This window comes from Lontra canadensis, unplaced genomic scaffold, assembly GCF_010015895.1.
Source record: "Lontra canadensis isolate GAN:19392208 unplaced genomic scaffold, GSC_riverotter_1.0 scaffold123, whole genome shotgun sequence".
In the NCBI taxonomy this organism is placed as follows: domain Eukaryota; kingdom Metazoa; phylum Chordata; class Mammalia; order Carnivora; family Mustelidae; genus Lontra; species Lontra canadensis.
The window spans coordinates 4662058-4674897 of NW_022631117.1; the positions used below are offsets into that span (position 1 = coordinate 4662058).

General features: G+C 42.2%; 1 protein-coding gene across 1 annotated transcript in view; it reads right to left on the reverse strand.

Moving 5' to 3' along the window:
• ADGRG4 (adhesion G protein-coupled receptor G4) overlaps positions 1–12840 on the reverse strand; it is an 83632-nt gene that overhangs the window by 47484 nt on the left and 23308 nt on the right. Inside the window, exons 4-10 of the mRNA XM_032841448.1 lie at positions 12707–12801; positions 10979–11043; positions 9872–9903; positions 8390–8450; positions 6147–6310; positions 4413–4545; positions 2822–2940 (exon numbers count right to left, since the gene is read on the reverse strand). Coding sequence (XP_032697339.1) covers positions 2822–2940; positions 4413–4545; positions 6147–6310; positions 8390–8450; positions 9872–9903; positions 10979–11043; positions 12707–12801 — 669 coding nt within the window. The remainder of the gene's footprint in view (positions 1–2821; positions 2941–4412; positions 4546–6146; positions 6311–8389; positions 8451–9871; positions 9904–10978; positions 11044–12706; positions 12802–12840) is intronic.

Here is a 12840-nt window from a genome sequence, read left to right on the forward strand (position 1 = left end):
ATGGAAGATCTTCATGACCTTGATCTTGACAACAATTTCATGGATACGACACCAAAGGCACAAGCAACAGAAACAAGAATAAACAAGCAGGACTACATCAAATAAAAAGTGTCTCACAACAAGGGAAATAATCAATCAACAGACTGAAAGGCGAACTTACTAAAAAATATTTGTAAACCATATGTTTGATAAGGAGTTCATCTCCAAAATATACAAAGAATTTCTATAACTCATGGGGCACCTGCTGTCTTAGTCAGTAGAGCATGGGTCATGAGTTCAAGCCCCACATTGGGCATGGAGCCTACTTTAAAATAAAAGGATAAACCTGGAGAGCATTATGCTAAGTGAAATAAGCCAGACACAGAAAAACAAATACTGCATGATCTCACTTACATGGGGAATCTAACATAATCCAACTCACAAAAGCACAGAGTGGAATGGTACTTGCCAAGGGCCAAGGGTAGGGGAAATGGAGAGTTGTTAATCAACAGGGATAAAGTTTCAGTTAAGCAAGATGAATAAGTTCTGGTGGTCAGCCATACCACATTGTACTTTTTTTAAAAAGATTTTATTTATTTATTTATTTATTTGAGAGCGAGAGAGAGCATGAGAAGGGAGAGATCAGAAGGAGAAACAGACTCCCCCACTGAGCAGGGAGCTGGATGAGGGACTCGATCCTAGGACTCCAGGATCATGACCTGAGCCGAAGGCAGATGCTTAACGAACTGAGCCATCCAGGCACCCCAACATTGTACTTTATTTATTTTTTTTTCAACATTGTACTTTAAAAATATGTCAGAGGATGGACCTCATGTTAAGTGTTCTTACTACAACAAAATAAAATTAAAAGAAAAAAGAAAGTAGATTAGAGGTTTCCAGGGGCTGTGGGAGGGGGTAATGAGAGTGCCTGCTAATGTGTATGGGGCTTCTTTTTGGAGAGATAAAAATCAAAATGTTCTGGAACTAGTTGACAGTTGCACAATCTAGTGAATACACGAAAAACCATGGAATTATACCCAGTAAGTGGGTAAAATGCTCTGTGAATATCTTCATAAGAAAATTTTTAAGCCACAACGAGATATCCATTTCTGCTCATCAAATCACCAAAGCCCCAAAAGTCTGATAGCAGGCTGCATTGATGAAAGTACCCCAAAACAGGTGCTTTCCTACCTTCAAGTGGGAGTATGCACTGCTCCAAGCAAGCCTTGCAGAGAGCCTTTTGACACCATCAAAAGGACGACTGACCCAGCAATTCTACTTTTAGAAATTTATGCTTCAAGTATATCCTACTTATGCAAAATGACATATGTACAGTCTCCATTGCAGCAGTTTGGTAAAGATAAAATGTTATTAACAGCATAAATGCCCACCCACAGGAAATAGGTTAAAGAAATAAATTGTGGCACATCCACGCAGTATAATATAATGCAGTGATAAAAAACATGAGAAAGCTCTTCGTATACTAAACTGATCATTTCTGCAATACACTGACAGAAGAAAAAAGCAAGGTGCAGAGTGGCATGGATAGCATACACTTTGTGTACTAGGAGGAAGAAAGAATATATGTGTATATGTATATGTATCTGTATGATGTGTGTGTGTGTGTGTGTGTGTGTGTGAATTTCCTAATAGAGACATGAAATATCTCTGTGGATATTTATTGAATGGCTGGGGTCAGCAGTGGGAAGATGTTTCACTGTATTTCCTTTTTGGTTTTGCAATATTGAACTACATAAAGAATTACCTATTAAAACTGTTTTTTAAAAATATTTTATTTAGGGGCGCCTGGATGGCTCAGTGGGTTAAGCCTCTGCCTTCAGCTCAGGTCATGATCTCAGGGTCCTGGGATTGAGCCCCGCATCAGGCTCCCTGCTCAGCAGTGAGCCTTCTTCCCCCTCTCGCTCTCTGCCTGCCTCTCCGCCTACTTGTGATCTCTGTCAAATAAATAAATAAAATCTTTTAAAAAATTTTATTATTTATTTATTTATTTATTTGCGAGAGAGGGAGCAGGAAAGTGATGGAGGGAGAGGGAGGGAACCTTCAGTAGACTCTGAGCTGAGCACAGAGCCAGAAGCGGGGCTGGATCCCACAACTCTGAGATCATGACCTGAGCTAAAACCAAGAGTCAGACACTTAACTGACCGAGCCATGCAGGTGCCCCAAAATTGTTTTTTGTAAATATTTATTTATTTATTATTTGAAATAGAGTGTGTGGGAGTGAGCAGGGGGAGGGGCAGAGGGAGAGGCAGAGAGAGAGTCTTAAGCAGACTCCCCCATGAGCGCGGAGCTGAACTTGGGCTTGATCCCATGACTCTGAGATCATGACCTCAGCCAAAACCAAGAGTCAGACTTTTAACTGAGTCCCCCAGAGGTCCCCCTGTTAAAACTGTTTTAAGATAAAAAATAATGGGGCACCTGGGTGGTGGCTCAGTTGATAAGCATCTTGCCTTCAGCTCAGGTCATGACCACAAGGTCCTGGGATCGAGCTCTGGGTTGGGATGCCTGCTCAATGGGGAGCCTGCTTCTCCCTCTTCCTCTGTCCCTTAACCTGCTCATTCTCTCTCTTTAGAATAAGTAAATAAAATCTTTTTTAAAAAATTATAAAAGAAAAGCACTAGAAAGCAAAAAACACTGACGGTCCCACCTTAGCATGCCCCACTCCCACCTCCACCAGCATTAACTTCCTAGTTTCTGAAACTGGATCATTGTAAGGTAGATTTTCCTACATGAGGCTTGCCTGTACCCTTTCATCTCAGGTCAAGCAGACCAACTAAGCAAGGTTCCATTACGTCATTAATGTGTACAGAACAGTCTTACTTACCATCACTGATAGTAATGTTAGCAAGATCCACAATCTTATCAGGAAGTCCTTGAAGCAGTTTGCATTGTTTCAACTTTGGCTTTTCCCACTGAGATTTGCCAGTATGGATACTGATTGAGCTGAAAAAGAGAGGAGGGAGGGACGGACAAAAAGCTTTCTCATTGGAAGATGAGGCCAAAAAAGTCTCAGAGCAAACAAAGGAACACAATGTAGCCGGGGCATGCCTCTCTCTACCCACTCCCAGCCTCTGGGCTCAGATAGCAAAGGTGGGAGCCCCGTGGAAGACCACTTTGCACTTGGGGAACAAAGGAATGGAGGGTTCCAATGCAGGAGGTGTAAAAAGGCAAGAGAGTATGAGATGAAGTCTGGCAATGTTCAGGGGAGCAAGAGTCAAGGAGGAGATGTTGGCCCTTGGACATGGCTGCTTACCCTCACTTTCCCTTCTTATCCCCATTTTAAGAGGAAATCCCTGATGGAATTTGGTCCCTAGCTCTGCACATGATTTCCTGAAGGCAGTGAGCATAGCACCCTCTGTAGCTCATCGGCCTTCAACATCCACCCTCCCCTATGCCTCATCCAATTCAGTCCAGTGCATTTCATGATGAGCGAGCACATTTACTGAGCACCCCGGACGTGCCAGGATGACTGACACGAGGTGCAGACAAATAGGGCAGGGTCCGGGAGAAAGGCCCCTCCCACCCCAAAATAGAACAGATAACACAGGTGGAGAATGAGACACAGGGAGGTACCCACTAGGGTCCACAAGAGCAAAAGGCCATTTTTGGCTGGCATGCTTGGTAAACAGAACGCCTGTGGGCCTTGAGCTCCATATTTAAGGGTTTGGACTTCATACTTGAGGCAATGTGGAACCAGAGTGGGGGAAGGCAAGGAGACTGCTCTAAGAGCAGATGAGGGATGATAGCAAGGGTCTGCACCAGCGTCATGTGGTAGGGATGGAAAGGTACATACGAGTTCTGACTGTGATCACAAAACCAGCATGATTTGCTGACTGATTAGATGTACGAAGAGAGTATAGGACCCAGTCCAAGATATTGCCTTCCAGCAGAGAGCTTTTAAGCCTCTGTCAAAACCTGCTGCCCTTCTGGTCTGCCTACTTAAGGTAATGGCATAAACCATTAACAGCAGAGAGTCAGAGAAGAGGGACTGATGATTTAAAGAAGGAAAATGATAAGGCAACAATAGAAGGGTGATTTAGTAAATTATTATGGCCCATCAACGAGGTAGATTCTGAGGCAATTTTTCGAAATGGTCATTAAGAAGAAGAACATAAAACATGGAAAAATGTTTGATCAACTATTGAGTGAAAAGGTAAATCACATTATTGAGATGAGGACAGTGATTACCACTACAGAAAACTACATAAAACTTAAAGGCACACAGGAAACAGGGAGATGAAAAAAATACGCCAACCTAAAACCAGTGGTTGGGGGGATTATGGGTGACTTTTTCTCTTTTGTCTCCTTGAACATCTTTTCAGAATGCTCTCATGTTGCCTGTGCATGCTTAAGAAGGTCCAAAGGGTGAGAGAAGGACAGGGTAGAGGGGCAATAACAACTTGGCCAATACGTACCAGGTTCTAGTAGCGTTGCCATGCCTGTTTTTTATACATCTAGTTTGGGCTGTCTCAGTAGGGTTGGTTAAGAGCCAGTTATAGGTCCCTTTGTATTTAGAGACTGTTTCCTGGGCTTCGCACCTTCCTGGCTCTATGGAGAAAATGTATGCATTTGAAGGGGCATAAGTCACTTACAAGGGTCATGAGCATCCATTATGACCCATCATTATTTCCCGACACGTAAACACTAGCCAATAAAAGAGGAAACTTTTTCTACCAGGCCATTTAAATCAGGCTTCACTGAAAGTACATGAAATAGTCTTTTTTTTTTTTTTTTTTTAAGTAAGCCTCCTGGAAAAAACTCTCACTTAGTCCGTTTCATTAAAACCATAAGCTAACAGGACTGTGTTTTTTTTTTGGTCTCAGTTTTTAAAAATGTTACATCTGCCTTGAAAAAAGGTCAAGCCACACACACAAAAGTTCGGATGTCCTCACCTGCCAGCTGCCCTCCTTCTGAGACTCCCCCATGGTCAATGACAGGAAACCAAAGGCTGACTTCTCCTTCTGGATGGTTCCTCCCTTCCTAATGGACTGTGGGGTGGATTTGGTTTTAGTAAACTCAAAGCGTCTGCCATCGCCAGTATTAGACACGGGAGCTCTGCTCTGTTGGTGGTGCCAAGGGCAAGGTTTTGTTGCCAAGTGTGGTCACATTAAGGGAGAAGTGACCTGGGCTAAGTGTGTGTGGTAAGTCCCCAGGTTCTACTGACCACGCACTGGGTCCGTTACCCTGATTCCGGAAATCTTTCCTTCATGTGTTGATACAGTGGCCGGGAGGAGTGGAGAGCCAGGAGAATCCCAGCTTCCTCTGAAGGCAGCCATCAGTGCCATTTGCACGGTGGGCTCTCCCTATGGCTTCTACACTTCTCTGCCTTCCATCTCACTGTTGCTAGCAATCACAGCCTGCCCTCTGCTACCTGATCACTTTGTTGCAAGGACCGTGTGTTCTAATTGCCTCTGCATGTCATCTGGCTTAGCCCGATGTTTTTACCACAGTCCACTGGCAGCCACGGCAAGGGGATGGAGTGATCCAATAGCCTTTCTCTTTACCATTAAAGGAAAGAGATGCCCGTGAGAGAAATTCTGGACTGTACCCAGATCATTTTCTCAGATGACTGGCCTGGCTATATCAATCCATAAATCAGTAAGCCTCTATCGGTCAATTATGGTGTAGAATGAGGAACTCCCCAGGCCTCTGTCGTTATGCAATAGGGACAGTCCTCCCACTCCACTGATGCCCTGGCCACTGCTGATACCCAGAGCGGACCGATGGTTTCCAGGAACCCCTCTGTGTTTTTCATAAGCTCTAACAGGTGGAAAGGGCAAGTGAGCACTGAGGATCTGGAAAGGAACATGAAGACACCTCCTCTCCCCGCAGATCTCAGGATGTCTTACTGCACATGCGTTATGAGCCCTCTAAAAAGGGGAGTGAATGGGGCGCCTGGGTGGCTCAGTCGTTAAGCCTCTGCCTTCGGATCACGTCATGATCCCAGGATCCTGGGATCGAGCCCCGTATTAGGCTCCCTGCTCAGCGGGAAGCCTGCTATTCCCTCTCCCCTTCCCCGCCGCTTGTGTTCCCTCTCTCGTTGTGTCTCTGTCAAATACATAAATAAAATCTTTAAAAATAAAATAAAAATAAATAAATAAATACAAAGGGGGACTGAGTGTGTATGGAATACCCCTGCCCCCAATTACCTAGTTTTTTCACCGCAACGTGTTCAGATTTTACTAATAACGTCAGTTGACCCTTGGTGAAGTTTCCATGGGTGAGGTTGCCGTGTATTTTACTTTTGATTCTGTTAATCAGTTCGGAGGCTGCTAAGGAAGAGCTGGCCTTCAGGATGGTCTGACAAAGATAGCTAAAAAGCAGAGCAAGAAAGAACGATGTTGCATTTATGTCAACAAAGTGCAACCTGCACACAGTGTTGAAATCCACACACACGATTTAACTGGGAGTCTATCAATATCAAACATTTTACATCTATCAACAGGCAAATCTTAAGAAATGATGGAAGACAGCATGTTGAAATCTGATAAATTTTCTCATATGCAGAACAAACAACTCATAACCCATTTTCTCTCTCTCTTTTTTTAAGATTTTATTTATTTATTTGACAGAGAGAGACACAGCAAGGGAAGAGACACAAGCAGAGGAGTGGGAGAGGGAGAAGCCGGCTTCCTGCCGAGCAGGAACCCTGGGATCACGACCTGAGCCAAAGACAGACACCCAATGACTAAGCCACGCAGGCACCCCTCAAAACCCATTTTCAAAAGAACAGCCAGCAACAGTTGCATTATATTAAAATCAATGAAGTGTGCCTGGGTTGCTCAGTGGATTAAGCGGTTAAGCATCTGACTCTTGGTTTTGGCTCTGGTCATTGATTTTAGGGTCACAGGATTAATCCCTGAGTCTGTACGCACTCAGTGGGGAGTCTGCTCAATCCCTCTGCCCCTCCCCCCTCAAATAAATAAATAAATCTTTAAAAAATGAAATAAACAAAACAAAATAAAATAAAATGAACCAGCCATGCGTTCTCTAGGAGCTTGTACTAATTAATAGAGAAGATGGAGTACTCAGGATTTATTACTTTGGAGAAAACCTTTTATCCTTCTGGTCTCCAATTTATCCATCATTAGTGCAAGAAGGCAAATGGCACATGTTCAATTAGTCTCTAAAGATGTGTTCTGCAGAAGACCTATTTCTATAATAGAATAATAATGGAGATAATGGTGGTGAGAGTAGCTAACATTTGTAGCACTCTCGCTCCTTGTATTTTGACTAATTTTACCTTCACAACAGCCTCATAAGTAGAGCTATTACAGTCCCCATTCCACAGATGAGGGAGCTGAGACTTAGCCAAGGTCACAAATACCTAGTACATCCCTAGAATATTCTGTCCACTAAAATATACGCTTCAAAAGAATGGCTGTTCTTGACCTCAACGGCTGGAGCGATGTCCTCAGACGTTCCAGTCATCTCATTACAGAGCATCTTTAAGCTTAGGGGCGCCTGGATGGCTGGTTGGTTCAGTTGGTTAAGCGGCTGACTGGCTCAGCTCACGGTCCTGGAATCAAGCCCCAGGTCCCGCTCCCCGCTGAGTGGAAAGTCTGCTTTTCCCACTCCCTCTGTCCCTCTTCCCCTGGTCGTGTCCTCTTTCTCTCTCAAATAAACAAAATCTTAAAAAAAAAAAAAAAAAGAGTCACAAGCTTACCTAGATTTTTTCTCCATTTCTATTTGCCAGTACGTCTTTTTGAAGCACGCATTTCCTAGGTTTCATACAGCTGTTGAAAGATGTGCCTGTGCTAACTCAAAATTTCTTTGTCCAACCCAAGCCACGCCTCCGCCTCCACTGATCCACAGTAAGCAGGGTCCCTGTTCATCCTGCCCTTCCATGAGGTGCCCCTCTTTTCCCAGCTCTCATTTTGCCACTCTTAAGAGGACTCCTTTTTTTAACCTCTCCCTTTGCTGCAACAGACTCTCTGATCTTAGCACCCTGAACTTGTCAGGGACCTTCCCGTGAGCCTCTCTGAATTGCATCAGGCAGGGCAGCAAAGGCCAGTGTTCCGGAAGGAGCCGGACCATGTGTCTGAACAGAACCAAGGATGCTTTCCATGTTGTTTTCCACTTCCCTGCTCAGTATTTCCAGTATTTTTTTGACGACAACAAACACTTTATTTCCCATCCCCAAATTATGGCCACTTTGGACCCCATTTTCTCTTCACTACAAAGAGGCAGAAGGCAGGCTGCTAGGCTGCACCATGACCAACTGAAACAACTTATTTCATGAAGGCAAGAGCCCAATTACAGCATCTGTAAAATAACCACCAGGTACTTTGATTTCCTTCTGACAGCTCTGACCAACAGGCTGCAAATACAGAATTAAATGGAAAGAAAATCAGAACTAAATGTACCAGCTATGAATAAACTCAGCTCTTACCTGGATGATACATGGGAAATTGTAACCATTCCTTGCCCTTCTCTCTGTTCCAAAATAATGCAAAACAAAAGTACATCATCACTGAAATCTTGAAACAAACATCACATTTGAGTACAGGGCTTATTGTCAACAACGGCAATCATAATTATGCTTTACATTTACGTAACTCATTTTTGTCATTTGCAAATCAGAATCAGAAAAGTCAAGCATCTAGTCTTCACCTCACCCCTGTAGTGTGGGCAATGCAGGGATTATCACCCCCTTTCCTAGATGGGGAAGCTAAGTCTCAGAGAAGTTCAATGATCTGCCCAGTATCACACAGCTGATGAGTCAGAACTGAAAGCAGTCTGAGCCTTCTGGATCTGTACCCTAACATGGTGATGACAAGGAAACATTATCGAGCATTTACTTATCATTCCATTCCATCTTTCCAACAGCCCTATGAGGAATGGTAATATTGTCATCCCCATCCCCATTTCCTCAGATGAGGAAACTGAGGCACAGAGAGTTTAATTAGGTTGCCCAATGTCTCCCAGTCAGGAAGTGGAAGAACAAGGGTTCCAATGCAGGCAGCCTGATTCTGGGGACCGCATTGTCACCAAAAGGCTTTTGACACTTGTTATTTGAGAGGAATTTTACTTAGGTCATGTAATCTATCATTTATTAAATTAAGAAATTAAGACTCAGGGGCGTCTGGGTGGCTCAGTGGGTTAAAGCCTCTGCCTTCGGCTCAGGTCATGATCCCAGAGTCCTGGGATCAAGCCCCACATCAGGCTCTCTGCTCAGCGGGGAGCCTGCTTCCCCACCTCTCTCTCCCTGCCTGCCTCTCTGCCTACTTGTGATCTCTGTCCGTCTTTAAAAAAAAAAAAAAGAAATTCAAACTCAGCTCTTTCCAGAAAGCATTTTAAATCATGGTAGATAATTTGGAAGGCACTGTAGTCTTGATTGTATTTCCCTCATATTTAAATACTTTACAAGGTCTGTGCTTGCTGATCCTTTCAGAGTCTAACATGATAAAGCTTGGAGGCACTGGAATAAGGACTGAGTATTGGGGCAAGGATGGTGGGAGATGGTTTGGTCACACCCTGATTTCAAATCTATAGAGATAAAGAGGGGATTGATTATATGAATGCCAGTCTTGCAAAAATTGTGTCATTCTTGGAAGAACTGGGCTTCTTTCCAAGAAGTCCACAACCAAGACATTTCATTTGCCATTGACAATACCCAAGTCATTCCACACTCCCATAGCCCACAAAATGTGCCTCCAAAAGTCCCCGCAGGGACCTCAGAAAAATCAGAGGATGGTTTTCCTACTGTGTTCTTGTGCAGATGCCAAAGAAGGTAATGTAAGTTGACCCTTGATGACCACAGTTGAGCTTGGCCTGGTGTCCACTTAGGTAGGAGCACTATTTTACTCACATCTACTCAGGTATTAGAAGAGTCACAAGTAGATTCATTCTGAAAAATTACTTACTACAGTTTGGTCCATGGTTATTTCTCCTTCAGAAGTGTCTCTGTACCAAAAGCATAAAAAATTTATATATATGAAATATGGTGCCCACTACAGTAGGACAAAAGCTCAGAAGAAAGATAACTGTGAGGCAGAACAGTGGAATTCCCCAGGTTGGATTTCAAATACTAGGGCTCTAAGGAGACTCTTCAGATGCCTGGTCATTATCTATGTACCCAAATAGTGGTAAGTCATCGAGTAACCCCGCTTCCGGGAATCTATCCCATAATAGTACAGCAAGAGTGCATACAAACATATGGATAAGGGTGGAAATAATGGAAAGGTCCATCACTAGGTAATTGGTAAATACACCATGGCACACCCATGCAAAAGAATTCTATGTGGTCATTAAAATGAATAAGCTAAATCCGTACATATTGGCCTGAAAAGATATACATGGTGTATTTTCGAGGCATGAACCAGAGTTCTTTGAGAGGGTGGGGGAAAGCATGTATTTTCTTTGTCTTCTGCTCCTTGATACTACTCAATGCCAGCCCTTGGCAATGCAATCACCGCTTCAACTTTGTGTCCTAGCCGAGTCTTAGACTAGTCTGTGTTCCTCACTTTAAACATTTCAAGTTCCCTTTGGAACTTCTAACTCTTGAAAGTGCATTATTGGAAAATAAAGGGTCTTCACCATTGGCCGTCCCTCACCTTACATACTTTTAAGGAAGGATTTTTCCCCCCCCAAATCACAGATTCATAGCATTTTAAAGCTAAGAGGGGCATTAAAGGTAATTGAATCCAATTCAACCATTTCCCCAATTTATTTCCTTCTGTTTTGTTCTCCCATTGGCTTTACACCCTACAATGATGATAGAATTTCTTCCTTATTCCAAAGAGAAGCTACACTCAGAAGGGAAGATGCAACTTAAAATGCAGTCCCTAAATCTCAGACAGGAAAGAAAAGAAAAGAAAAGAAAAGAAAAGAAAAGAAAAGAAAAGAAAAGAGAAGAGAAGAGAAAAGAAAAGAAAAGAAAAGAAAAGAAAAGAGAAAAGAAAAGAAATCCCCCCTGGATAGGAACATACCCAGAATCCCTCAAACTGCCTTCGACCCACAATAAATGACCCTCACATACCTGGTTTTGGTTTGAATAGCCAGATTAGCAAGAGCAAATTCACTGTCCTGAAATATAGAATTCAACTGTAAAAGATAAAACATATCAGGTTTAGTATTCTCACTCCTCTATCTTAATCCAGGAAATTTACCAGAGATAATGTCATCATTAAGCTGCATTTATTATTTGGGTTGGTTCAACATTTCCATCTGCTTCACTCAGTTTTTCTATTTGGGGGCTGAATTGTGTCCCCCCACAAATTTGTATATTGAAGTCCGAACGCCCTAAAGACTATATTGGGAAGTAGGGCCTTTAAAGGAGGAAATTGATGCTAAATATGGTCAAAAGGGTGGAACCCTAATTTGATAGGACTGGTGTTCCTGTAAGAAGAGAAGGAGACCCCAGATATCTCTCTCTCTCTCTGGTGTGTGTGTGTGTGTGTGTGTGTGTGTGTGTGCGCGCGCGCACACGCGCGCGCGTGCTATGTGAGGACCCAGAGAGAAGATGATCCATCTGCAAGCCAAGGAGAGAGTCCTCAGGAGAAACCAATGCCTTGATCTTAGACTTCCAGCCTCTAAAACCGTAAGAAAAGAAATGTCTGTTGTTCATGTCCCCCAGTACATCCTATTTTGTTATGGCGGACCTAGTGAACAAATATACCCCCCCAACTTTCAAGTGCTTATAATCATGTCATATATACTTGCAAAGAAATGTTGATGGACCAAGAGAGGAAACAGACATGATCTTTTACTGTTGGTGGGGTGCAAACTGGTATCACCTGTCTGGGAGGCCACTTAGCTCTAGTTATTAAAATGTGAAATGATCATGTCATTTGATCCAACAATTCCAGTTCTGGGAATTTATCCTCTAGAAAAACTCAAGTGTCCCCAAAATTTATTGCAAGGGCATTACTGTCAGAATTGTTTCTAAATAGGGAAAAAAAATAAAAGCAACCTAAATGTCCACCAATGGATGTCTGTATTTAAAAATATATATATTACTTTATAACTATCTAGTGAAATCCTTAGTATCTTTAAAGTATATGAGGTAGATCGATACTGTGGCATTAATATGCTCAAAGATATATGGTTACATGAGAAAAAGCAAGCTGCAGAACAGCATAATGGTATGAGTCCAGTTATTTTTGTCAAAGAACATACTTGCATCAGTGTTATCACAGGTAGAAAAAATCTGAACAAATATACCTCAGACTTTTAAGAGGAGTCAATACAGGGAGAAGACATTTACTTTCTGAGTCTCAGATTTCAGGGTCTGAACTTTTTTACAGAGGGTATGTACTACTGATTATAAAATCAGAAAAATGTGAGGATAAATAAAACATTTCTTGTGTAGGAGAGAAAACAGTTAAAATGCAAAAAATGAACATATGTAAATATAATAGCATAGACTGTGTTATCTCTGCTCTCCTACTTTTCTCCAAATAGGAAAAATTTGGCAAAGGCCCAGAATTTGTGTCAGTGGAGGGAAATGTACAGTTCTAAACAAATTAAAATAATAACATCTCATAAAAGCTTTCAGCATTGGCACTATGAAAGAGAGACCACATACATCTTTATGGTGTTACTCACAGAGTGGATAAATTTGCAGCAAAAAAAATCAAAACCAATTAGGTGTGAAATGTATTATGGGTAGAAAAAAAGTAAAGCCTAGTTTTCATCTGCTCAGTCCCTGATATAGATATATTCACATATTTTATATGTACCATAAATATTTAAAAGATTATTTTACCCAATTTTCTGCAAATTCATTTACAACACTGGTAATAGGGATCCTTGGCTCTTCATCAAACACAGAGAAGCTCATTTCAATATTGTAGAAGGAAACTGTAATTAAAAATGAGATAAATTTCATTCACTTAGTTC